The sequence below is a fragment of the Mesoplodon bidens genome, assembly GCF_964165515.1.
Source record: "Mesoplodon bidens genome assembly, chromosome: 10".
Taxonomy (NCBI): domain Eukaryota; kingdom Metazoa; phylum Chordata; class Mammalia; order Artiodactyla; family Ziphiidae; genus Mesoplodon; species Mesoplodon bidens.
In genome coordinates, this window is record NC_138172.1 from 48,673,055 (window position 1) to 48,698,444 (window position 25,390).

The 25,390-nt window shown below is 45.1% G+C and overlaps 1 protein-coding gene across 1 annotated transcript in view; it reads right to left on the minus strand.

Moving 5' to 3' along the window:
• ITGA9 (integrin subunit alpha 9) overlaps nt 1–25,390 on the minus strand; it is a 296,584-nt gene that overhangs the window by 77,203 nt on the left and 193,991 nt on the right. The window contains exon 17 of the mRNA XM_081247512.1: nt 20,190–20,266. Coding sequence (XP_081103638.1) covers nt 20,190–20,266 — 77 coding nt within the window. The remainder of the gene's footprint in view (nt 1–20,189; nt 20,267–25,390) is intronic.

The following is a 25,390-nucleotide window of genomic DNA, read 5'->3' on the forward strand; positions in this document are numbered from 1 at the left end:
AAGGAAAGAAACTAAAGCAGCTAAACTGGTGTTTAATAATTTTCTATTAGATCATTTTAGACCTTCCTTAAGTCTTAAAGATATAAACAATGACCTTATTTAAATAACTTGTGGTTATAATCTATCTTTTATAGAATATAATACTTTTATTTTCTTTTGCTGCTAGTTTAAATTTAACCTGAGTAAAGGATGCTAAGACAGGGTTAGTCAAGCACATTCTAGTCAACTGCATTTGAGTTCACAAAACTTCCTGTTATACTGTCATTAAGATTGACATTATATTTATGAACCACAACTATATTTGATAATGACAACTAGGGTAATACTACAGGGCAGCCAAATCCACCTGCTCTTTCCTTTCCTGCCTTCCTCCTTCCATCCTCCCTCCCTTCCTCTTTCTAATCATTTATCCATCCATCACTTTTTAAAACTACCTTCTCAATTTAGGCACCAAGGATGCAGGTTCCAGCCCTCAAGGAATTCACAGTCTAGTGGAGGAAACAAACATGTGCGACATAAGTTAATGTCAATGTGTGCTACGTGCTGACCCTTAGGGATAAGGAAACATCCTTATGAGACCCTTACAAGACCCTGTATGCGATGAGAGGACAAAGAAGGGATTCTGCAGGGACAGTGGGGTTAGGGGAGGGCCATCAGGGATATTACACAAAGTATTATCAAGGAAGTGAACCATGACTCCTACAGTTAATGGAATGATAGCCCTGTCAACAAAAATTTGGCTAAGATCGATTGTCCACACCCACACCCCCACACACTAGTTTCTCCATTCATGGAAATCATATCAAAAAGGACACTGTGAAGCAGAGCATGTTCTCCCATAGGAGAAATGTCAAAATCGGGGGCCGCGTTCCTGAGTAAGGATTCAGCATCCAACAAATCACAGATATCCTCCACAATGTGCCATAAAAGCAGTGACATAAATTATAGCCACTGTAATTTAAAATCATAAACAATTCCTAGTCTTAAAAATGAGCAGACATCATAAAATCAGAAATGGAATTTGACAGCTGGATGGGGACTCATTTGAGTCATCATTTTGCAGATAAAGGCCAGAATTAACCACTTTCCTGAGGCCACACAGAAGATAGTGGCAGAGCCAGGCAGCCCTCCTAACTCCTGGGCCAGTGATTCTCCCTGTGTGCCCATTGCTCCTAAAGTACATAAAAATACAACTAAACAGTATAAAAGTTACATAAAACTTATTTGGGTATAGGATGAGAAATGAAATTGTAGTTGCCTTCTTACCATTTAGAATATTTAGAATACTGGGTGGTGTCATCTCTTTACAAAAGCTATTGTGAGTGCTTATTTTTCCTCTTGACAATTTTCCTTGAAATTGGTGGAGGCATTCAGGATGACTCCAGATGCCTTCAGCCGCTATGCTGGACAATCTCCCTCTTGGCACTTTGTTGACAACTATCATAGCTTTTCAACTTTTAGTGCTTAAAATTACAAACATGAAAAAAACCACATAAAACCATGGTTGTTCATCAGATGTCTTCCTATGAGGAATATGAGCACAAGGCACCAAATAAATTATTATGTGAAGGAGATGCACCATGAAGCTGATAAGACAAGGCATGCCAAAAGAACAGGTGCAGTGTAAGAGGCAAGAGAAATCCAGAGCAAAGAAATCACTGCAGACTGACGCTGCTGTAAGAAGTTCCCTAAGAGATGTAGAAAATGAGCACATTTTAAAGGATAAGGAGCAAACGGGGGGACAAATAGGAAGGACATTCCAGGCAGAGAAAAAAGTAAACAAAAGATAAAGGGATGGAAGTGACTCAGAAATAACATGGAAAGAGGCAGGAAAAGGACATTCTTAGCAGTAAGATGGGTAGGAGGACAATATTGATAGAATGTGTAGGCTGTGTCCAGATTCCCATGGACCTTGGATGTCAGAGTGCTGAGTTTATCCTCTAGGCCAGTAAACTTAACAGTTATCTTGAGTCACCAATGCCAGGTGTGTTGCAAATAATTTGTTAATACATAATAAGGCACCAAAGTGAAGGTATTGCAAAACGTAGTAGGCTATGTTTGGGTGGTTCTGCTCCTGTCCCTGGGCGTCTTATCTCTACAGCCTCCAAGGCTGCAATTCCATCTGCCAGCATCCCCATCTTTAGCCGGAGGACTTTTTGCTGCAGGCCAGCTAAACGCCTAAGAATTAAGCCCCTGACATTCCCTGTAGCAGCCCTCAAACAATGACTGATGGGAACTGGTGTATAATTACCCCAGCTCTCTCATCTACTAAGTGAGACAACACAGTATGTTCTAGACCTGTGCTGTCAGATATGGTAGCCACTGGTCACATGTGCCTTTTCAGCACTGGAAATGCGGCAGGTCTGAATTAGTGTAAAATACACACCAGATTTCGAGGACTTAGTGCAATAAAACAAAAAAGGATTTAAAATTTTCAGTCATTGCTTTAGTATTAATTACATGTTTAAATGATTTTTGATACACTAAATAAAATTTGTCACACCAGTTCCACTTTAATTTTTCAATGTGGCTACCAGAAAGTTTAAAAAGTTTAAAGCCTATTGGTCAGCACTGTTCTAGATTCTCAGCAAATTCTACGTATTGTACTTTTAACATATAATATGGTTGTCTGTAATTAATTTTCAATGGCACAGATTTGCTCATGTTACTTGCAAAGTAGAGGTCTAGGGAAAATAAACTGGGGTAAAAATAAAATTGAGTATTTAAAGACATAAAATTGATAATATTTAGCTCCTGAAACTCACTTGCTTATAAAATGCTGTAATGAATATTGTAAAATTAAAAAAAAAAGGTGTCCCACATATGTACTTTTCTGCCCCAGAAGATAATTTTGACTTTTACCAAAATGTGATGCCCCAAATGTACACTGGGCAAGGGGAACCTCACTGATTACATGTGATGTGGTGCAAAAAGGAGGTAAACCACACAGATCTAGGCCATAAGGAATGTCCTGAGTTATCGCATCTGTGCAATGAAGGAAGAATTTATGTGCCGACTCCAGTCACTGGTTGAGGGATGTTGTGGGAAAGCAAGAGCATCTATTCCCAGCACCTCTGGCCTGCTACCTGGACTGCTACCCGGTGGGTAGAGTAGGCAGAGAGAGGCAGTTCTGGGAGCCGGACGCCAGGCCAGCACATAAGGGTAAAGGGATTTGACAGCGTTGACAGTGCCTGTGGTGGGACCCTATGCCAGCTTTATGACCTGGTGAATAAGGCCTGTTTCTGGCAGGTCAGATCAACTAATCCTGTTATCTCTGACCATCTGAAAGGGGCTCCAGGCCTTCGAGAAACCCCACTCCACCCCTTGTGATCCACATCCTGTTCACTTTCCTTCTCATGCCACCGTCACAAGGATCCACCTCAGGTGCCATAGTCTCCGTTTCTTCCCATGGTTCCAGGAAACATAGGTATGGGTGACTGAACACACCCCTAACCCAGGGCTGACCGCCAGTGGGTTGCACCAGGGGCACTGTTCTGGTTGTCTATGCCTGGTGACTGCTTCTAAAAGGTAGGTATGCCTGCTGTGCAGGTTGTTAACTATTTTTAATATTGTCCCTGCCCTAAACCAGTGCACCTTAAGGTAAGTCACATAGCACACCACCCTTGCTGAATCTGAGGAGTATATATTTCTGAGCTTCCCCAGTGCAATTCACTTTGGGGAGAATGACTAGGGACCAATTAGAGAAGACACAAATGGCAGCAAGCACAAATTTCTGAACCCATTTTTGCAGGGCAGGCACTCTGTAAGGGGCTGTCCTTGGCTTCCCAACCCAGGAAGGCAGCTGTCAATACCTCCAAGGCGCAAGTGTTGACACCACTTTGTCCTAGAATGTCATTACGGTGATTGGTCTTCAGCCTCTGTTCACCTCTACAGGATGAGAGTTTTTACAGTCAAGCCTACTGCTGCATCTGAGAGTTGCTTCAAAGCCCCTGAGATTCTTCATTACAGAAGCACTTGCATTCAAAGAGCCAGACTGGAGGCCTCGCCTCTGTGACACAGGCAACTCCTTAGCAATCTATACAAAACTGTATAAAAACCCAACACTTGTATGTCACGAAAGGAAAAAGCTGCCAACATCAGCCTTTAGAGGTAAGAAGCCACTGGGAATGCCTTCACCATATTCTGTACACATAGAATATTATGAAGGCTAAGCCATGTCCTGGGGAGTAAATGATAAAAACATCTCTGAGTCAGACGTGGAGTGATACACACATTTTTATAAGATCAAAGTTTAGAGACTCATGGTCTTTTAAAGCTGAAAAGGACTTCAGAATTGATTACAGAGCAATCTCCTCCCTATTTTGCAAAGACATTGAGTACCAAGTGATATAAGTGACTTAGGAACTTATTGGGTAATTAGTGGTAGTACCAGTTCACCTAGTGGCAGTGCCAGGATTCAAACACACTGTATCAGTCAGGGTGCCGCTAGGAAAACAGAGTCCATGCCAGGTAGTTCACTGGAAGAGATTAAAACGGGGAACTAGGAACAAAGGTGCTAGAAGAGCCAAAAGAGAAAACAAGGGGAGATGAGGAAAACCAGAGATTAGAAGTAACTATTATCCATGAAGCTGGAGGGACTGAGGGAGGCGGTTGTGACCAGAGCTGGGACTGCCAAGAAGAGGCTGAGACCACAGAGGGGATGTAGCTATTACCAGAGATGCTGCATGAAGTGGGTGGGGTTGGGGAGAAATACCTTGACTCTTCTCTTTCTCCCTCCCTTCAACCTCTCAACAGTGCTCTCATTGGCCAAACTTAACAGGAAGTCTGTTGGCAAAGGAGCCTGGGAAATACAGTTTTTCAGAGTCAGGCTCCTATGAACAGAGCAAAGAAAAGTGGGGAACAGATAAATGCACTATGTTTTTAGATTCTTAGTCCCTTACTCTCAGCTTGCAATAAGTTAGGGAAGCTATCCTTTCCCCAGTTTTCATGCGATGGAACTCTGGACAAGGAAACCTCGAGTTCCAGCAAGGGACTACAAAGGATTCAGTCCCCACGGAATGTTCCAGTGTAAGCTCCAAAGTTCCTCCTTCCTACAGGGATGGGAATTGTTTTTGTATTGCTGGCTCATTTTAGTTTTACTTTGTTAGTTAGTTACTTAGTTTAATTAGTTTTACTGCCTATTCCTATAGAACTCACTGAAACATCAAAGTATATAGAATCCAAATACCAATTTTCACTGCCATGAAAAGTCATTAAAGTTTCCTGATTTTGAAGGTTCTAGCTATTGCGGCAAACATTTAGGAATTTATTTTATTAACTAAGACCACCAAAAAAGATATCACTTTTTTTTTGGTAAAAACATATTTTTTAGTCAAAAGAATCACCAAGAAATGCCCAAAAAAGATACTGTACCTACAATGTACACTTTTGAATAGATTTAAGAAATCAAATCTAATCTTGTTTTATATTTTAATATACTCTAGAATGGTAGGAGCTGTTACTTTTGCCCAACTATTCATCTTGTCCTGTGGTTATCCTACAGCTGGCCCCACATAAGTCCAGGCCAGGGGAAACTTCCTGTGGTTTACAGCCTCACCCCACAATCATCTGCTCTAACCCATTTGATGATCCTCATACCGACCAGCTCAGGATCCCCTCATTTTATACCCTGCAACCTATTTTGCTTTGTTCAAAACTCAGTGCCACGTCGGGGACCCACCCCTGCTTCTCAGGTGTGCCCAACCCACATAGCTCTGTCACCACTCAGCTTCTCCTCCTGACTTTGGTTTCCCTGGATACACACCCCAGTCACCTGGCTGGGCTGCAGCTGAATCCCTGGGTCACTTACACAGGTTGTCCCAGACCCCCACCAGCATCTATCTGGGCATTTGTCTACTTTCAAATACACTTAAAAAAAATCTAAACAGCAACAATCTACATTAATTAATTTCTGCTTTTGTTTTAAATCCATAACTTTAAGGAGCTTTAATATTCATATTGTTTATATCCTCAAAAACTGCATAAACCAATAATACTGTTAAACAGAATATGCTATCTGTATGGGTGTAGGTTTCAACCTTCTCCAACAGTGGGCTATTATACATAGAGTTTGAGATGTGCTTCACATCTTGCCATGCTTTATAAATCCCTTCTAATCAGGCAAAACAGACCCACAGGGCTATTAACTCCAGACAGAGATCACGGGGCACCTCTGTAAGGCATGTCAACTAAAGTTTACAGCGAGTCAGGGAAATGATTCCTGGGAGTGAATTTCTGCTTTGAAAACCACTTATGTGAAACCAGAAATACCTCTATCTCCCTCATACGTACCCCCTTTGGATGGTTTTATGCTCATAAAGTAAGAGAAAAGTATTTACTAAGGTGATCTGAACTAAAATAGTGGTTTCCTTAGCAACATTCAGATCATTCATGTAAATATGTGTCACTTAAAAAAAAAAATAACACGGCTATATCCTCACTGATTTTGCTAGCATCAATGTGGCCCCAGCTCTGGCTCATTTAATAACTCATTTAGTTATAGAATCAGTATTTGCTTCAAAGGCTACCTTCTTTCTAACAAGGCAGACATGAGAAGCCTGAATGCCCTCCCTGCCCCTCCAAGAAGCTTAGGCTTCCTCCTCCTGCCCCATCTGCTTAACTGTGAAAAGAACTGCTGGTTTCCAGCGAACAGAGGAATTCAAATCCTCATCAGCCTCGACTTGAGGAGTAGTTTCCGGAATCACTAAATCTTACAACATCTGGAACAAATCAGGTTCACTCACTGTAACAACTGGATTAAAGACAAAGAGTACTTTGGGGGGCAGAGGAATTCCCCAAATTTGCGGGCTGCCCAGAGGTCTGATGTCATGACGGGGATGGTGTGCAGCGATGGATGACCTGACCAGCAGCGGCCCAGTGCCACCCTGCACCACACACACCGCCCGTTAAACTCGGCCACCATGCATTTAAAATGCAAGAAGCGAACCTGCATTTCATGACACTGGCAGGCCAGACAACTCAAGAGAGCCCAAGTCGGCAGGGCCACCGTGATCCCTCCGCAAATAACTCTGTCATGGCCATCATTTTTCCCTGTTTCTAGCTCAAGAACCAAATGGGGGATGTAAATGGTCACAGACAATAAAGTGTATTGAAATTACAAGCCTCCCTGATTTGGAAACTTCTTCCTGTGAGGTGAGCAGTCATAGGGGCCAGAGAAAAGTGGCTCTTCCCACCTGGGTCCCCAAAGGTAGAAACAAGAATAGACACTCCAGATGCAGCACTTCAAACAACCACATATGTGCTCATTTGTGCACAAAGTGGCTGCCACATTCACCACGATGCCCAGTTTCTCTGCTTTGGGCCTGAAGCGTTGGTTTTCTTGAGCTCATCAAAGCTGTGATAGACAGTTACCCGTGTCTTTAACAAACCCAAACAAGGAATGAATGTTTACTTCATCACCAGTGTATCATAGACGCTGGGAGCTACAGGGTCAGAGAAACACTTCCTCCAGCGGCTTCTAAGTTTGACCCCACGTTAAAAAAAAGAGAAAAAGGTATAATAATATGACACCAGCCTTATAAGAAAGTCTCAGTTCTGGATATTATAATAAAAATCTTTTGTCTATTCCAGTAAGCAGAGCAAAATGTTTGTTTCTCCAACATGTATCTTTTCCCCAAATCAGGGAAAACTTCTAGAACAGGGGTTTTTAACCTGTTTTTGTCACCAGATACTCTAGGCAGTCTAGTGAAGTGAATGGACCCCTTTTCAAAATGTTTTTAAATGTATAAAATGAAAAATAGAGTTATAAAGAAACCAGCTATACAAAAATACAGTGATAATTATGTTTAAAAATATGTGGTTTATGAATACGGGTTTTTAAAATAACACTGAATAATAAGATTTGGTGGTAGATCACATAGCTACCATAACTTTGAAGTAGAGATGAATGTGAATGATATTTTGAAATATGTGCAACATTGTAACTGGATGTGAAAATATCAGTGATTTCTATGTGTGACAGTCACAGGTCCTGCTAATGTTACTCTGTTTTGTCGTCTACATTGACAATTGACTACGATGCTAAATTTTACTTTGAAGTTAGTGAAAATAAAGCTGTGATTGTTTTCCTATCTAAATTCACAGACCCCATGAATTCAAAGTGCAGACCACCAAGAGGATATGAACCCATATCCTCAGGTTAGGAACCTGTGTCCTATGGCAAGTGAGAGGGAGGGACTAACTCAGTGCTGATGAGTCACCAATGATGATGAGAGGCCAGGTGAAGGGAGGGATGGACAGCATGCTTAGCCTCCAACATCAGGAGGAAAGGGAAGACGTGCATTTCTGAAAGGTGTAGAATAAGAGATTTGTAACTGCTGTTGGTTTCCTTCATCTCAATCCTACTCTTCCAGGTCTAACCATGAGCCATCTTTAAAATCGACGAACCTGGGGAAGCTGGACAGAGAGGTGCGTAAATGAGAATTTTCTCCTTCTTGGCTCAGGCGGTTAAATGAATCATGTTCTTCCACACAAAGAACAATTTTCTTCCAGAAAAAAAATACGAAAACTTGGGATTTCCCTGGTGGTGCAGTGGTTAAGAATCTGCCTGCCAATGCAGGGGACGTGGGTTCGATCCCTGGTCTGGGAAGATCCCACATGCCGCAGAGCAACTAAGCTCCTGTGCCACAACTACTGAGCCCGTGTGCCACAACTACTGAAGCCCACATGCCTAGAGCCCGTGCTCAACAAAAGAAGCCACCGCAATGAGAAGCCTGCGCACCGCAACGAAGAGTAGCGCCCGCTCGCTGCAACTAGAGAAAGCCCATGTGCAGCAATGAAGACCCAATGCAGCCACAAATAAATAAATAAATAAATAAATAAATAAATAAACAAATAAATGAAAACTTAAAAAATGTGTCTTTTTTTTCCCTTGAAGAAACACAATTGTGGACTGAAACAATGGCATTCACCTCTTGTTCAAATCTCATTATCACAGTAAACATTCTCAAAAAACAGCCAGCGCTCTTGGCAAGGAAGGCTGCTCACTTCACTTGAGCAGCTTGTGACTTTTATGCCCTGAGGACTGTATCTGCCCTTGGCTCCCACAGGGAGGACATTTTGCAGTGAAAGCTATATCTCACAGGGGGCCCCTCTCCTTTTATCCCTGCATCTGGATAGTCCTCTTTAAAAACAAAGTCCTGGGGAAGAAGCAACCAGAAGTATTCCTAAAAGACACAAAGTCCCACTCACCCCCTGAAGGGACCTCCTACTCATCACTCCACAGTCCTGGTTTTTTTTTTTTTGCTGTACGCGGGCCTCTCACTGCTGTGGCCTCTCCCGTTGCGGAGCACAGGCTCCGGACACACAGGCTCCGCGGCCATGGCTCGCGGGCCCAGCCGCTCCGCGGCATGTGGGATCTTCCGGGATAGGGGCACGAACCCGTGTCCCCTGCATCGGCAGGCGGACTCTCAACCACTGCGCCACCAGGGAAGCCCTCACAGTCCTGGTTTTTAAAAATCCAAAAACCCTCCAATTCCAAGAGGGCAGGTAAACACCCACCGGCAACTGTTTTCCCCCACTCATATCTGATAAATACATTGAATTTGGTTTCCTTTTGAAACTCACGGTTCTGAAAAAGATTCATACTTCCTGGCCAGGAGATCTGAGAAGGAACAGATTGTGAGGTGTGAGCTCTCCAGCATCTCAGGTGGGGTTCCCTGGCAGCAAGGATTCGGGTGGTTGTGAGGGATGCCACGGGAAGCAGGACTGGAGTGGGGAAGAGTCTGAGCAAGTAAGACCAAGGTGGTCTTGGGTAGAGTCTACCCTTGGCCTGATTCACAGGGGGCTCTGGAGCACACAACACAGCATAGAGTTACTGGCACTTGAGGCAAGAGGCTGGCTTTTTGTACCTTAAATCAGCAGTCATTGGAGAGGGCTGCCCAGGATGGGTGTAACCTCTCAGGCAAGGCGACTTCCATGAGGCAAGGGCCCTTCTCCAGATAAGAGGAAGGGCAGCTGTGAGCCTTGGCAGGGGACACTTAATGGCAGCTGGGAACGGGGCACCTGTACCATAAAATGATCTGGGCGTGGCACCAAGAGCCTCCACCCAGCCTCATCATTTTTGGATCAAGATCACCTGGAATGGAGTCAGGGAGGAAAGCTCATAAAATCTAGAAGTTCTTTACCTAGTACCTTCCCTCTCGTGGCAACTGCAATGAAGTGATTTATGGGCAGCTCATGTTCTACCTAAGCCTGTCACCTTGGCCCTGGGAGGAGGGGCAGTGACCTCTGGGGAGAAAGCCAAAGTGGTCTTTGGTTTTCTACCTACCAAGAGAAGCAGGGCCACTTTCTGATTTGCCTGAGTTTATATCAGGTGGCTCTAAACAAATTTGGGAGAGATGCTAATAAGAGGGCATGTGCAAGAAAAATATGTGCGGGGGAAGATTTACTTCAGAAAACAAAACAACTGTGCATCTTTGGAATTTGGCTTTTCTTCCAGTAACTAAGTCTGTCCCAGGACGGGTGAGTCTAGCGTTTGTGGCAAGAGACCAACACCACAGTCACACAGAATAAACTGCAAAAATCTTAGCAAAAAAACCAAACCAAAACAAAAAAACCCCAACAGCATGTGGCTCCCCGTTTGCTCTTGATCTGAGAGAAGTGAACGATCCATTTGCTACATTTTTTGGTAAATCCTTTTCTTAGGTTGAATGTCCAGCGAGAAGGAAAACGACAGCCATATCATTTTGGCCCTGCTGAAAAGATGCTTACGCATAAAACCTCTGATGGTTGGCTCTATTTGGAAGCCAAGGAAAATATTAGCAAATAATATTTTCTTAGGTACACCTGTGAGGTAGATCCAGCCTTCCTGGGTGGCTGCGGAGGGAGCTGTGAGCATGGTCCCAGCCTCTTCTATGGTCGCCATGGTTACCCCTCAGCTCTGTCTTCAAGGCTCCTCTACAGATTCCCCATCCTCTTACCATCCAGATGGAAAATCTTGGTTAGTGTCTGCTCAGAAGGGGGAGAGCTCTCCCTGAAACCCAATATTCATTGGGATGGATCTCTGCTGCTCATGTGTGGTAGGGCCTCACACCAAGGCTGGTTCACCCTTTAGGAAACTACAAATCAGATCCTCCTGGAGATAGGAAGGTATTCCCCAAAGTCATTCCAACGAGTAAGCAGCGTGTCAGAGTGGGAACAAGAAACAGGCTATTTAAAGACAGAGGCCACAGGTCTAATGGCTAGAACACTGGACTTGGCCTCAGGAACCTCCCAGCAGGTTTTCTTTCCTGCCACTGCTACTGACCTTTCTATCTGACCTCAGAAAAGTGACTCAAATCCCTATCAGCTTCTTGTTCTGCATCTGAAATCCGCGAGAACCACCAACCATGAAGAGGCTTCGAGCTGGGCTTCTTTCCATCCCACCTGAGTTACTGTGTAGGACAGTGGAGTCGCTGTCTGTGCTCCTCCTGGGGCTGGGCTGGAGCCAGGGCTGCAAAGCAGCGCAGCTGCTTGGCCCAGCTCTACCCAGGTCCCTCCTGGGATGATGGAGCGGGCAGAGGCCTGATCCTCTCTGCCTGGGATGTGCCATGGACACTTCCCTCACCTGCCATTGCTGCTATCCTCAGGAAAACAGGAACAAAGCTCCCAGCCCTGTACCTGGCTCATGGGTTTTCACTACAGCCAAATGCCCTTCAGCAGGTGGGTGATACACAGTGCCGCTCAGGAGAGAAGGGGAAACGGAGTAAGTTGCAGACACATGCAAGAGGAAATCAAGTTACCACAGTAAGGGAGAATGTTAGGGGTTTGGAAATGCGGAAAGAAAGCATTCCCCGCAAGTTAGTGGAAAGAAGCCGCGGTGTCAAAAGGTAGTATGACACTCCTGCTGGAAATTCCAGAATGAATTCATCAACTGAGATTCTTTGAAAAAGTGGGTGTAGAAGACGTCATCCACGCCCTTGCCACCCACCTCAGACTGTTTCAAATGATCTTGCTGACTTCCAGCTGCCAGTGTCTGAATCTCTGTAGCTGAGGACCTTTCTTCAGAACCAGACCCAGCTGCTGTCTGCCACAGGCTGGAAGGTCATACCCAAACCCAGAGTAGTGCTCAACCAATGACTCTCCATAGCTGGTGTACAAGCACCCCAGCCCCTTCACCCCTCAGAGGCAATAATTTTAAGCTGTGTGCTTCCCACCATTCCCTAGCATTTCCCTGCAGGATGAAGATCCAGTATCCCCTGCAGCAGCGGGGTATGATGGGCTGATTGGTAGCCTTTCCCTATTCACATCCTTTGTCTTATGACACATAGCTCCTCCCAGCAGTAAGCAGAGTTTATTTCCCCATCCCTTGAATCCGGCTGGCCCTGTGACTTTGCTTTGGCTAACAGAATGTGGCAAAAAGTGAAAACAGACCAGCTCTATAACAGGTCTCATGAGGCCTTGTGCACTATGTTCTAGATTTTGGACCCCCAAACAGAGACACCTAGCCAACGTGAAGTTGGCTGCAGGTCCATGAGGGAGCCCAGGAGACCAGAAGACTGAAGCAGATGAGCCACAGAATCTGGAGCTGAATAAATGGTGGGTTTTCCGTGGCATGAAGTTTGGGGTGATTTGTTACACAGCAATAACTAACTGATACACAGGAGACAGGGTGGGCCTCTTCCCTTGTGCTTCCAGGGAACTCCCTCATGTTCCCATGATTATAGTGATCACAGTGAATTATAATTACTGTTTTCATGTGTGTTTCCCCTTCTAGACCAAGAGCATAGTGTGCAGTAGTTTGTCCCTATTTGTTTTCACCAAGCCTGGTACATCCATGGCAAGTGCTCCATCGATATTTGCCATATAAATGAATACACCAGCAGTGTATCACTTCTTGTCAGTTGAGTAGAAGTATTCTGGAAAAGTACTGCACTCTTCAATACCTCTTCCAGTGTGTGAATGGCTCTTTGCTTGCCTTACTCTGTTGGTCACCTTCCCAGGGGTTACATCTCACCCTCCGCCTAGGTAACTCCAACAGAAGGACCACCCACACACCCATTCATCCTTGATGTGGTCCTGAAATGTGGGGGAGACACCTACTGCCTCCCTAGGGAACCCCCATCAGAGCAAGGGAGAGAGGAGAGTGAGGATGAGGAATCCTACTCTCATTCAAAAGGTTCTATTCATTGGAGCATTTCACCTTTCTTTCAAGAACATACCTTCGAAAAAAACATTCCTATTTCCAGAGATTCCAGAAACAGCCACTACAAAAGCCAGCTGCTCCCGATCAACAAACTTCTGCACTTTTTTTGTCCCAGATTTTAGAAAGACAGTGGAGGAAAAAGAAAAAAAATAATGAATCACATGGCTAATATTCTGGTAAGGGCAAAAGTTTTCCAAGATTCTGATCAGCTCCCACTCATCTTTCTTCATAAAATAATAATAATAATAGTGATGATATTACATTTGAGGAAACTGCTGACATGCCAGCCACAAGCTCACAGTCAAATCTGAGGCCCTCCAAGGAGAGAAAAATCCAGCCTACATGTATTAAGAATATCCTGACTCGATGCTTGGACCACCATTTTGGCCCAGCAGGACTGGTGTCTGTGGTCTCCAGTGAGAAAAGCTTTTGAACAGCACCTCACATGTCAGACAGCACAGGGGAAGCATGACTGGGGATGGATGGAGGCATCTTTGAGGATGGATTTTTTTACCCATCCACCTCCTTTCTGAATTGGGGCTTTTCACACAGAGGAGGACTCTTCCCCCAGCTCCCCAGCCTTGGTCCTTCTGGTCCAGAGCCAGCCTCAGCAACTGAGGCCAGTGTACTGGAAGAGAGCAGGATGCAGAATTGGACACTCCCAGCTTTAATCCCCACCCCCAGCCCCGACCACCATGAGTCCTTGAGCAAGTCACCTGCCTCCCTAAGCCTCTGCGTCCTCCACACTAAAAAGAGTGTAATAATACTTACTTCTTAGTGTCACTGACCGGATTAAATGAAATAATAATGCTAGCTCTCATCTACTGAGTGCTTACTATAAGCCAAGCTTTTGGAAGCACTTAAATATGTTTTAATTCGTTAAGTATTCAAAACAACTTTAATAATATGTTGCTATTATTTCTCCCATTTTACAGAAGAGGAAACAGAGGCACAGAGATGTGAAGCAACTTGCCCGAGGCTGTGCAGTTGTGCAGACACTACAGTGGACTCTAGCACCTAGAGTCCTAGTATAGGGTACCTAGTACATGATGGGAACTCAACAAACAGGCGTCTCTTCCCTTTCATAAAAGAAGACAACTTTACTTCTACCCTAAGCTATGCAGTTGATGATTTTGGTCACTGTACCATTTTTAGGAAGGTGAACAATTTGTTTCAAACTCTAAATGGCGCTCTGGGTATAGTGATCCTCCTCTTGAAGGCTGGTTTTTCATGGATGGAGCCACCCATCTCCCAGCCAAGCGTTTTAGGAAATGCACTTGGTCCCCCACCCACACCACAAAAATAGCCTTACTAAGGCTACAACAGAAGACTATTATATGTGGCCACTAGATGGTTCTTCCAACTTCATATATATTCTTACTGTGCCTTTACACCTGCCTTAAGAGTTCTTTCATTATTGGAGTTGGCTAGCCAGAAGGCACTGAAATTTCCACTGGTCTCCTATAGGATGCAACAAAGAAAAAAATTTTTTAACTTAACTGCCATAGTGTTTATTTCTCTTTTCTTTACCTTAATCACATGTGGTATATTCTTAGGTACTGTGAGTAGTCAGACAGATGAAACAAAACATAGTCACATCATTTTACAAATGGAATTTTCAGTCCTGTTTAAAGAAACTAAACAGCTTCATCCCTATTCCTGGACATTTTGGAAATGGCGTGTTTTGGAACGAGGCTCAAGACCATTAAAGACTGTAGACTTTTAATTGCAGAGTTGGTTGTTTTAAGAGACAACAGGCCTGCCAGAATTCATGCTCTCTGGAGAGAAAAACAAAAACATCTGTGAGTCCCAGTCACAGACAGCATTTCCTGGCTTGACCCCTGGCCACTCGAGGTGACCCAATCACTCCCAGATATATTTCCCTCTGTTTTCTCAAGACAAAGAATCCTCAGTCTATGGGTACTTTGGCTGCTTCCCACCACAACACCTTGTGCTGTGCTGTCTACCCTGTTGTCGGAGGGACTTTTCTCTGTTACCCCTTGGCTTCAACCTTATAGTAGAGTGGATGACAGCCAACAGGAGAGCTAGGCTCTAAAGATATCACGAAAGGCAAAAGTTCTGTCCAAATTGTCCTTTTGAAGTCCTTGGGGAGGCACCACGGTGGAGATCAACACAATATCTCTCGTCAGCCCAATCCTACCCAAGGTGCTCCTGCACTGAGACCAAGGGCAGCCACTCCATGGACCTGAGCCAGGGATCCAGGAACTGAGATGCTAGAGAGAGTAACTGACTCAAAACTCAAGCTGGACCGTACTTTCACTCAGTGGAATAGAGAACCCAATGACCCACACCATCTAAATCTCAATCCCCACCCCCACTCCTCTCTCCCTACCCCTTCAGTGTGCCTACCTGCATTCTTATTAGGTTAAATCCATTCATGCTACAATCCTGCTATACCTCCACTGGCTTCAGGATGAAACCCAAACTCATAGGTGTCTCACAATATAGTGTTTCTCTCTCTCTCTCTCTCTCATCTCTTACTGTGTTCTCCTGGCCTGTGTTCAGTATTTTGGCCATAGACATCTTTGCCACAAGCATTTTTGCAGCAAATATTTTTGCCACATAACTAATTGAGCATAAGGCAATTTTGCCATAAAAGATAAAAGAACTGGTTGATTTATATTACATAAATCTTAGCACTTGTAACACTCTACATGGTGACAAGGAGACAGGCAGTCTTAAAGCAGTGGATGATAACAACTACATATGTCGACTTGATTGGAAACATGGTGGTAAAACTTACTGGAACTATGAAATAAGAGAGGGTAAAGCCAGACTGCATACTCTACTAGAAAATAATAACATATCAGTTTGCAAATCCTTAAGATATGTGAAGGTGGAGAGTTGAACCCACGTTTCCCATGAACTTCGGAACATCTATCAATGAACATGTGACAAGATGCCAGGAACACACAACAGTATAGAGGCTTTCACAACACAAAGCTCAGTTACAAATGTGCATCTCAGTATTTGGAAACTGATCCCTCTCTTAATGGAGGAAGAAATCTTAGCAAAAAAAGAAAAAGTGCGATGCTGAACGGGAAAACGAATCACATTTTAAATGTATTCAAATATTTTTATTTTGCAATAAAGTCTTTTAATCTTCGTTATTCATTTTTCATGTTTCATTATGTCCTGTTTAATGATGCTCTTTTATTTTTTATCTTTTACAGGAGAATTGCCTTATAGCCAATTAGTTACATGGTGAAAATGCCTGCAGCGAAAACTCTTGCGGCAAAGCTGTTTACAGCAGAGAAGCTCATGGCAAAAATACCTTCTGACCGACTCCTTCACTCCAGATGCCTGCAGATCTGCATGGGAATCCTGCCCTCCACGCCTCTGTGCCTCTGCTCACATTTTCCCTCTGCCCCGAATGTCTGGACGCATTGCCTTTAATTCCTCCTCTTGGAAGCTATTCCAAGGCCCCATGATGACCCATCTACCTCTCTTCCAGCACTGACCAGGCACTGACAGCACCCAGCTGTCCTCTCCCACCACACTGGGCATCCTGGGAGAGCGGGGCCCACATTTCTTCCCTGACTTGAACAATAAAGAAATGTACATCCCATCCCTGGCAGTAATGAATCAAGAAAGTTACATGATAACCAAAATAGCTCACTTCTGGTTCAAGCTACCAAGTCTTCCTTTGTCAACCAAATTCAGACCTTAGCTTCCATGAGAGTTTACTGACTGTGCCTTCTCTCTCTCTGTGCCTGGCTCTGTGCAAAGATCTGGAAAATTAAAAGTAATTTAAACCCTGGGCTTGGTTTTGTATCTCTACTTAGCCAATTACAAGTTAATGTTTCTCTGATGGCTCCCTTGGGGACATTTATGGGCCCAAGAGTATAATGAAGGTTTGTTTAATGGGGGATCCAGCCGAAAGGCTATTTTGAGAGACCAAGGGGCCTCCTGGGAAACAACTCATCCTAGGGAGATGCTCAGAGCTTTGGTCCAAGGACGTTACCTCGGAGATTTGGAAAATCTCCTCCCGCAATCTCTAGGTCTCATGTCTGAGTTGTAGGAAGATGGAATTCCAAGAAAGGCTGAAATAGTCCTGAAAATTATAACGCACCAGGAAAGCGACACAGAGACCCTGTTCTTTACATGGTATAATAGATTGCGTTATGGTTCCAATTTTCACCCCTCCCTAAATTTGCCTCCTTTGCTGTATGACTGCAGTTCTCCTCACTAAAAGGGCACAAAATAATAGTTCCCAGTCCCTTGACTTTGAGACTGGTTATATGACTCGCTGTGACCAGTGGAATAAGGCTGAAGTGAGAACGCACCAGCTCTGAACCTAGGCCTTGAGAGTTATCGCATGTTTCTGCTTGCCCTCTTGCACCGGTGCCATGCCATGAGAAGAATACACCTAGGCTAGGACACTGGTTCCAGCAGGACTGTGAAAGACACATGAAGCAGGGCTGAACTGGGTCACCTGAGCCTAGTTGAGATCCACCTACCCTCTGTTGAACCCCAGATGCATAAGCAAGTCAACCAAGATCCAGTTGAATCCAGCCTGGACCAGCCAACTCTCAGCTGAGCTGCAGTTCCCAGAGAATAAACGATTGCTGGTTTAAGCCACTGAGTTTTGCCTAGTTTGTTATACAGCACTTTCTTGTGGTTCTAGCTAGCTGATACATACGGGAGTCTGGGCCCTGGCCACCACACCAGTTGTTCCCATATTATTGATTACTGGGCCCAGAGAATAGAACAGTCCTGAGAGGCCAGGGTAAGGCAGTGGAGGCAGCTTTAGGGAAAAGGTGCCTTACTGACCATGAGCCTCGGGTTTTATATTTTAACATATGAAGAGTACAATGCAATACAGATGGATTTGACCGTCCACTAATGGGCAGCAAGAACATCAGGACTCTTCTAATATTTAACCTTAGAGCAAGTGAACATTTTCCCAACACATGAAGTTTTCTACAATCCAAAATAAGTTTCCACCATTTACAGTCTGCCTCAAGATAAAACAAATCCACGTATTTTTGTTTCATGTTACTTTTCCCCTAAAACACTTTTTGGAAGACCTTTCTAAAACTAAAAGTCATGATCTGATAACTTATGAACCTTCTTTAGAATTGGTTTCTCTCATAATCCCAGGAGGTCCTTCTGACTAATGTTAAAACAATTCCAATACCCAGTTATCAGTTTGAAATAATTTTCTAAGCTTGGCACAACATGTGCTACTTTAATCTACTACACTAAGTCCTAAGTAAAAGTAATGCTAATTAATATTTAAGAGGTTTGGAAGAGCATCTGTGTGTATGTGGAGGGGCGGACGGGGGGCGGTTACATCACCTTTCCCCCGATAAATGTGAACAAAAGAAAAAGAACCTTATGGGATATGGGGATATATGTATACGTATAGCTGATTCATTTTGTTATACAGCAGAAACTAACACACCGTTGTAAAGCAATTATATTCCAATAAAGATATTAAAAAAAAAGAATTCTTACTATTACTTTCCTTTGATGAATAACAGGTTATTTATCAACAGAAGTAAAGGTGTCCTAGTGTAGTTACTGGTTCGTGATGGGATATTTCTTTCATTCCACCCAAACTTAACTCTCACAGTTAAGACACACAGTATGGCATTTTAGAGGATACCTATCAACACTGATGACTGTTTCTGAGAAATGGTAATAAATAGCATGGAGGGCTTCCCTGGTGGCGCAGTGGTTGAGAGTCCGCCTGCCGATGCAGGGGACACGGGTTTGTGCCCCGGTCTGGGAAGATCCCACATGCCGCGGAGCGGCTGGGCCCGTGAGCCATGGCCGCTGAGCCTGCGCGTCCGGAACCTGTGCTCCACAACGGGAGAGGCCACAACAGTGAGAGGCCCGCGTACCGGAAAAAATAAATAAATAAATAAATAAATAAATAAATAAATAAATAAATAAATAAATAGCATGGAGGCTAAAACAATCTCTCAGAAGGAATTGTCTCGAAAGGAACCCATTCCCTGAAATGTGGTTAAATGACTCAGGACCAGCACCTTCAAGAAGTTTGAAATAACAGGTTGGCAGAGAGAAAACAGAAGGCCTTTACGGAAGGTTCACCTTTAGCTGAGGGTTCACGTTCTGTAGGAGGAAGCCCTGCTCCAGGAGACTGGCTGTCTGTCCCCTGGATCAGGACAGCTGCCCCTCTCCTCCACCTGCTCCTGCCACAGAACCATTATTTGTTGTTAAAGCACAACGCTTTAAGTGTGGGGAAAAAAATAAAAAGAACCTTTATAGTAGTTCCCGTATTCCTTTATATAATAATAAACTGAATCATAGGGGTTGTCCCAAACAGTTAAATATTGGCAATTTCACATGGCTCAACTTAATACAATGAGTAAACCTAAAATACACCCCTCAGGACTTCCCTGGTGGCTCAGTGGTTAAGAATCCTCCTGCCAATGCAGGGGACACGTTTTTGAGCCCTGGTCCGGGAAGATCCCACATGCCACGGAGCAACTAAGCCCGTGAGCCACAACTTCTGAGCCTGCGCTCTAGAGCCCGTGAGCCACAGCTACTGAGCCCATGTGCCACAACTACTGAAGCCCACAGGCATAGAGCCCATGCTCCGCAACAAGAGAAGCCACCGCAATGAGAAACCCGCGCACCGCAAGGAAGAGTAGTCCCCACCCGCCGCAACTAGAGAAAGCCTGCACGCAGCAACGAAGACCCAACGCAGCCGAAAATAAAATAAAATAAAATAATTAAAAAACCATTACATTAAGAATCAAATACACCCCCCAACACACACACACATCACCAATACTCAGGGAAATTAGAAATACAAAACTCTAATTGTGAGATATGTGAGACTACAAACAAAACAAAAACCAAACTATTCCCCCAAATAATACCTGTTGCTAAAATTACAGTATAATATACGTTTTCTTAAACTGCAACTTTTCGTTTTAAACCCACCTCTATTTACCCTCTTCGGTGGGGAAATCTGCACATGCAGACTTTGGGCCTGAAGTCAGGACAAACAGCTTCCCAGAACAAAGTCAAGAAGGGGGCACTGACTCACCTGGAGAGTAACAGGTGACCCTGAAGCTGCAGGTCGGCGGCACAGTCCTCAGATCGGCAATTCCTTTCAAACACAGTCTGTGAGGGAGACACAAGAGGAAGAGCAAAACAGGGTTAGTGGCAAATGAGTAAATAACAGCCAACCACTTCCTTCCAAATCAGTGGGAATTCTTCCCATGTGCCTGAGGCACAGTGAGGCCAAACAATACCAGAAGTCGGAGTTTGGAGCAGACAAAGGTTTACTGCAGGGCCCTGAAAGGAGTCGGCATCTCATGCCTTAAAAACCCTGAACTCCCTGAAAGCTTTCAGCAAAGCCCTTTTACAGGAAAGGTGAGGGAGGGGCGGGGTTAATTGTTGGAAGCTTCTTGGTGTCAGATCCGTTGTTCCTGAGGTCGGGTCACGATGTTCCTGTAAACGTCCACCAAACAAATGTTAGTCTCTGTTCTGACAAGAAGGGGCAAGATCCCAAGGCTCAACTTTCGCCCTCCGAGGTCCAGGCCCCGTTAAGAAGAATGCTCAACATCATTAATCATTAGAGAAATGCAAATCAAAACTACAATGAGATATCATCTCACACCAGTCAGAATGGCCATCATCAAAAAATCTAGAAACAATAAATGCTGGAGAGGGTGTGGAGAAAAGGGAACACTCTTGCACTGCTGGTGGGAATGTGAATTGGTACAGCCACTATGGAGAACAGTATGGAAGTTCCTTAAAAAACTACAAATAGAACTACCATATGACCCAGCAATCCCACTACTGGGCATATACCCTGAGAAAACCATAATTCAAAAAGAGTCATGTACCAAAATGTTCACTGCAGCTCTATTCACAATAGCCCGGAGATGGAAGCAACCTAAGTGTCCATCATCAGATGAATGGATAAAGAAGATGTGGCACATATATACAATGGAATATTACTCAGCCATAAAAAGAGACGAAATTGAGCTATTTGTAATGAGGTGGATAGACCTAGAGTCTGTCATACAGAGTGAAGTAAGTCAGAAAGAGAAAGACAAATACTGTATGCTAACACATATATGTGGAATTTAAAAAAAAAAAAGTCATGAAGAACCTAGGGGCAAAACGGGAATGAAGACGCAGACCTACTTGAGAATGGACTTGAGGATATGGGGAGGGGGAAGGGTGGGCTGTGACAAGGCGAAAGAGAGGCATGGACGTGTATACACTACCAAACGTAAGGTAGATAGATAGTGGGAAGCAGCCGCAGAGCACAGGGAGATCAGCTCGGTGCTTTGTGACCGCCTGGAGGGGTGGGATGGGGAGGGTGGGAGGGAGGGAGATGCATGAGGGAAGGGATGTGGGAACAGATGTATATGTATGACTGATTCACTTTGTTATAAAGCAGAAACTAATTAAAAAAATAAATAAATAAACTTAAAAAAAAAAAAGGATAACCAGTGGACCTACTATATAGCACAGGGGACTCTGCTCAATGTTATGTGGCAGCCTGGATGGGAGGGGAGTTTGGGGGAGAATGGGTACATGCATATGTATAGCCGAGTCCCTTTGCTGTGCATCTGAAACTATCACAACATTGTTAATCGGCTATACTCCAATATAAAATAAAAAGTAAAAAAAAAAAAAAAAAAAGAAGATGTGGCACATACATACAATGGAATATTACTCAGCCATAAAAAGAGACGAAATTGAGCTATTTGTAATGAGGTGGATAGACCTAGAGTCTGTCATACAGAGTGAAGTAAGTCAGAAAGAGAAAGACAAATACTGTATGCTAACACATATATATGGAATTTAAGGAAAAAAATGTCATGAAGAACATAGGGGTAAGACAGGAATAAAGACACAGACCTACTTGAGAATGGACTTGAGGATATGGGGAGGGGGAAGGGTAATCTGTGACAAAGCGAGAGAGAGGCATGGACATATATGCACTACCAAACGTAAGGTAGATAGCTAGTGGGAAGCAGCCGCATAGCACAGGGGGTGGGATAGGGAGGGTGGGAGGGAGGGAGACGCAAGAGGGAAGGGACATGGGAACAGATGTATATGTATAACTGATTCACTTTTTTATAAAGCAGAAACTAACACACCATTGTGAAGCAATTATACTCCAATAAAGTTGTAAAAAAAAAAAAAAAAGAAAAGAGGAGGGGTCCCTGCGCCGGCCAGTCACCTTGCCCAGGAGCGCCGGTCCAGCACCCAGCCCGAGTCCTCCAGCCAGTGCCCAGCCTGGCTGAGGAGACAGATCTCAGCTGGCGGCGCCCTCAGGGCCAGGTCCCCAGACCCCGCCCAGCCGTCATCGCTGAGGGAGCCAGGCGCCCAGGACCCAGCCGGCCCTCAGGCTCCTTAGGCCGCCCAACTCGGGGCCAGGTTCCGCCGACTGCGACCCAGGGTGACCACCGCCGCCATTAGGTCGCGGAGGTGGGCATGGGGGAGAGGTTCGCCGCTGCCTCAAGGCCGGGGCCCAGTGACAAGGGCTCTGGAGCCCTGCAGGACACAGCCCTCGGCCTGTTCCCGGGCTCCCAGCTCACCCGCCGGCGGAGGCCGAAGAGCCTGAAGCGCCCCGGGGAGAAGGTCGCGATCCGCCTGTCTCCACACTCCGCCGTGAGGACCGCTTCCCTGTTGACCCGGCGGAGTGGGACCTCTAACCTCTGCGCTCCGAGTCTCGCGCTAACGGCCGCGCGGCTGCCTGGCCCCTATTACAATTCGGGTAAGTCCCCCACCCCCATGGAGCCAGCTCCCACAGGGCGAGGGGTCCTCAGCAGTTAACAAGGAAACCCAAGTCAGGGGTGTGGCCTTGACCACAGAGGGCACCCCTTGTCTGATTCGTTTCTCAGGCTGCTCAAGTGCTTCTTCAAGTCGTTGTTTCACGAAAGGTACACGGTAGGTGTTCTTCCCATCTTTGAGATGATCTTTAAATGCTCTCAGATCGGAATGAATAATAACCCATGTGAGTCAAGAACTCTTAGATTACAGTCTGGTCATTTCCCTCTACTGTCGTGGTGAGGCAGAAAATCCGTATTTGATATGGGTTCTGCCTGAACGAGGGGTTCATACTATAATTTTTAATTCCAAAGGGGAAAGTCAAAGGCAATTAGGCTCTGAGGCCAAGGGCACCACAGCCAACTGAAGGGATCCTGTCTCGGCGGGGCAGCCAGTAGCTATCAGGATGGAGTGTCCTTTCTCTAACCAAGGCTGGGCCTCCTGGGCCTCCAGGGCCTCCACCCAGTGCTGGGGCCTAAAGCTCACTATGCCACACCCAACATCTTTCCAGGGGGCTTGCAGCATGTGCCTGAGCTGGGCCTACCTGTGGAGGGCAGCCAGGAATCAGGAGCGGCTCTGGGGAGGAGCTACAGTTTTCTTCTCTCTTTGGTACCCGGTGGGCTTGTCTGTCCTTTCCTCTGGTCTCAATCTCTCTGATGTCTCTAATCTGTGAACAGCAGGCTTCCTGAGTCCACACCGACAGAGACTCTTCACTAGTTAGATGTCTTTGATCACTTTGGTGGCATTTTGGAGAGGAGAGCCTGTGGCCGTTTTTCAGTTGTCATTTATTCACTATTCAACTTCTCTGTCATCACTACTCATATTTGTGGGTCCCCCTCTAACACATACAGAGAACATAGTTCAAGGTGATCCATTCTCCTCCCACAAGACAAGTCCAGGCAGCTTCTCTGAGCGTCCATGTGTACTCCAGCAAACGTGCTGGCCAACGAACAGTCTAGACCCAACCAGGCAGAGTAACTTTGCTTATGGAAATTCATATCCCTGTGTCACATTTCCAAAAGAATAATATGTCCCAGCCAACATTCCCTGCCATGAGTGTGGGGGAAAAACTCATGAAAGTCTTGAGCAAAAAAAGGACATTCCCATGTTCTTTTGGACAACACTGGGGGCAAAGAGAGAGCCAAATTTCCAGGAGATTTTAATAGGGGGCATTTGTGATTTATTTGCCACCTCAGTCAAGGAGAAAACAGGAATAAGTGGATGTGAGGTCTGCATGAATATCTCAGGTGGGAAAAGAAGGCTTTCCGAGGTTAGAAATGAGGAGAAACACCAAAGGTGACTTTACCGCCAAGCTGGTGAAACTTCAGGCTGAAGTGCCTTCACTGACAATGCTCCCACCGGGGCCTTGCACCTCACTTTCTATTCATGATGTTACTTGATTTTCCCCAGGAGAAGCTCTCCTCCCAAATCATATAAGCTTTAGGCTTCACTAAACCCAGCTCTGCCCCTGGCGACAGTCTACTCTTTACAAGTGTTTCTCCCATTTTACAGGCAAGAAACAGTCTGACTTCCAGCCTTTGGAGGTGGGGTGCGGTGGGGTGGGGAGCAGGTGAGAACTGCCAAGGAGGAAGGGACCTACAGCCATCCCGTGGCACACATTCTGAAAAGATCAGGTGCCTGACCTCCTCAGCTCCATCACCCTGGCTCTCTTGTGCCAGCCACCCCTCAGCCTGGCCGTATAACTTCCCACCTCAGGGCCTCCCCACATGCCGAGCCCAAATGCCTCCACTGGGTTCACCTGGTATGTGTCTTCTCATCCTTCAATGAGCAAATCAAAACCACATCCCTGAGCCCCTGATGAGCTTGGGCTCTGTCATAAGTTCTTGTAGTTCATGTACTTTTCCTTCTAGCTCATCTCGATTGTAAGTAATTAATTTTATCATGATGCTCCAGGACTCTATTGGCCTTGTTCACCCCTGTGCCTGCCCTCAGACCCCAGCATGTAGAAGCTGCCACACTGGAGGACCCCACATGCTCTGAGAGATGGGGTGACCATTGGAACATGGGCCAATGAGAATATACTGCTCATCAACACCAAAGCTGTAGCCCCCCCAGCAAAGAACTGTTGCTCAGCTACAAGCTCTGTCCTTGGTCTGACTTTCCCTTGTACTCTGCTCTCTATTTCCTGTCCCTGAAACTAACTTCTCTAGCTGTTAAGTCCTCCAGTGCTGCTGAATTTCCTTCCAACAAAGGCAAGCACTGAGTCTGCCATACACACACTCACACACAAAAACTGGGTGTATATACACACACACACACACACACTCAGATACACATTAGTTGAGTGCTTACACTGACCAGCTAAAATTAAGCACAAACTATAGTGAGAAGATAAAGCACAAGCTTAGAAATCAGTCCAGGACTCAATTTCCACATTTACAAAATGAAAATAACAGCATTAGTGACACTCTTGTTAATCCAGATTAGCATTTA